Source organism: Stegastes partitus, unplaced genomic scaffold (assembly GCF_000690725.1).
Source record: "Stegastes partitus isolate 25-593 unplaced genomic scaffold, Stegastes_partitus-1.0.2 Scaffold1444, whole genome shotgun sequence".
Classification (NCBI taxonomy): domain Eukaryota; kingdom Metazoa; phylum Chordata; class Actinopteri; family Pomacentridae; genus Stegastes; species Stegastes partitus.
This window is the reverse complement of record NW_007579175.1, coordinates 177,071-178,970: the sequence shown is the minus strand read 5'-3', so window position 1 is coordinate 178,970 and position 1,900 is coordinate 177,071. Positions and strand designations below refer to the sequence as shown.

The 1,900-nt window shown below is 38.1% G+C and overlaps 1 protein-coding gene across 1 annotated transcript in view; it reads right to left on the bottom strand.

The window, feature by feature from the left end:
* Window positions 1-1,375: 1,375 nt before the first annotated feature.
* Window positions 1,376-1,900, bottom strand: part of LOC103370571 (RAC-gamma serine/threonine-protein kinase) — a gene marked incomplete at its 3' end in the record, with an annotated part of 43,508 nt that continues 42,983 nt past the window's right edge. The window contains exon 12 of the mRNA XM_008299670.1: window positions 1,376-1,478. Coding sequence (XP_008297892.1) covers window positions 1,376-1,478 — 103 coding nt within the window. The remainder of the gene's footprint in view (window positions 1,479-1,900) is intronic.

Genomic DNA, 1,900 nt, shown 5'->3' with positions numbered 1-1,900 from the left:
TGCACTGGTGTGCTCGGACCCTAACAAGTTCAAAAAAGGAGTGGGAAGAAGTATCCAACTTTAATTTTGACAGCCCTAATACACATTTATTTGATAACTGTAGGCTTGTTCTGGCGACCTCCTGAAATTATCTTGGGAACCCCATGGGGGTCCTGACCCCAGTTTGAGAACCACTGGATTAGACTATCTACCAATATTTTTGTTTTTGTGGTACAACTTATCATACCTGCTCGATCAGCTATAAAAGAAGTTCAAAGAAAGTACCTTTTTAATTTTCATTTTTACGAGTATTTCGTATTAAAATGTATTCTGTATGTTTTGGTTTGTATTATTGTGACTATATGTGGTTAAGAAAACACTATTAGTTGACTTTTGAATTATTTTTTTTTTTTGTTAATGTGTGCTCAAAGATGGTACTTTTCTTGATGGCCTCCTGTTTTCTTTTTTTTTTTTTTTTCATATTTTAAATCAGGGACTATTTGATCTACTTGTCCAGTACCTCAGAATCAATGCTTTGATGACAAATAGCTGTAATATTTCAGGCTTTTATTGTTAATAGTTCCTCAGAGATTGTTATTAGAACATAGCGTCAAATTTTAATGTGAAAAAAAGTGGGTCAATAGGCATGTATTTTAAAAAATTCTATCTCTGAAAGTATTTATAACATCAAACTACAATTTCACAAATATCTTGTGATTGTAGGCTTAGAGTTGGATCGTTTTCCACACCGAGTAGCACGTCACAGATCAGTAGTTGACGGATTGCTGTAAAGTTGAAAAATCCAACGGTTCTTTCTGTTTTTATAATTTCTGGCTCTGATAAATGGTGTAAATTTGGCAATTTTTTTAAAGATAGCATGCCTTTCAAACCTGCTGGCGGGTTTTGGGGCTCAGAGCGTTAAACAGAACACAACTCAATTAACTAGTCTGCTTCTGATGTGCCAATCTCCTGCTAACTAACTGACGTGTGACCTACAAAACAAGTGGAACCTCACATTAGCGCAGAGAAACACATCGGTTTTACTCATGCATAATTCAGTGCTGATCATTTTGAAAGTGGTATCTTTATCTCAGAAGCCTGTGAAAAGCTGCATGTGGCCGCGGGACTAATACAGAGAGACTTGAATAGGCAAACAACGGCACTTTTGAGTGGTTCTTCTTCCAATGGATTCCAATCGAAAATGAAGAAATAGAGAGACTGAATCTGACCACTACTGACATGTTTAACTCCATCATGCTCTGTAAACACATATGCTCTGTTTCTCTACTTTATTCTTCACTGGAAATATTAGAATCTATGTTAAAAAAAATAAAATAAAATTGAAGTTTTGCCAAGTTTTAATGAGGGCATATGTTTGTGCACAAGTGACACTTACATTTCTCTGGTGGAGTGATTGTGATGGTCTGAGCTGTGAACTCCTCGTCAAAGTACCTGGTGTCTGTCTCTGACGTCACCTGAGGCTTGAAGGGAGGGACGAGCTGGAACAGATGCAAAGAGATCAGATTAGATTGTACAGTTGCTAACAATGGCTGCTGCTGCTGCTGCTGCTGCTGTTTCCGACTACAGAGCAGATGCTTGAAGGACGCCACAAAACTTGACGCAGCTGAAAGTCAGAGAACAGGCAGAGAAGAAGCATGTTTGATGAGTTTGTACAAATTCTTTGCTGTAGGATCAAAATCATCATCGTCATCATCTGTACATTCTAAAATGTGATGGCATTTTCACAGCATCTAAGTACTGTGCTGGACTAGTACTGTAAGGACCTGTGGAGAGGAGGGAAGGGAAGAGGAAAGGAAAGGAAAGGAAAGGAAAGGAAAGGAAAGGAAAGGAAAGGAAAGGAAAGGAAAAGAGGGAGAATAACACAGGAAAGGAAAGGAAAGGAAAGGAAAGGAAAGGAAAG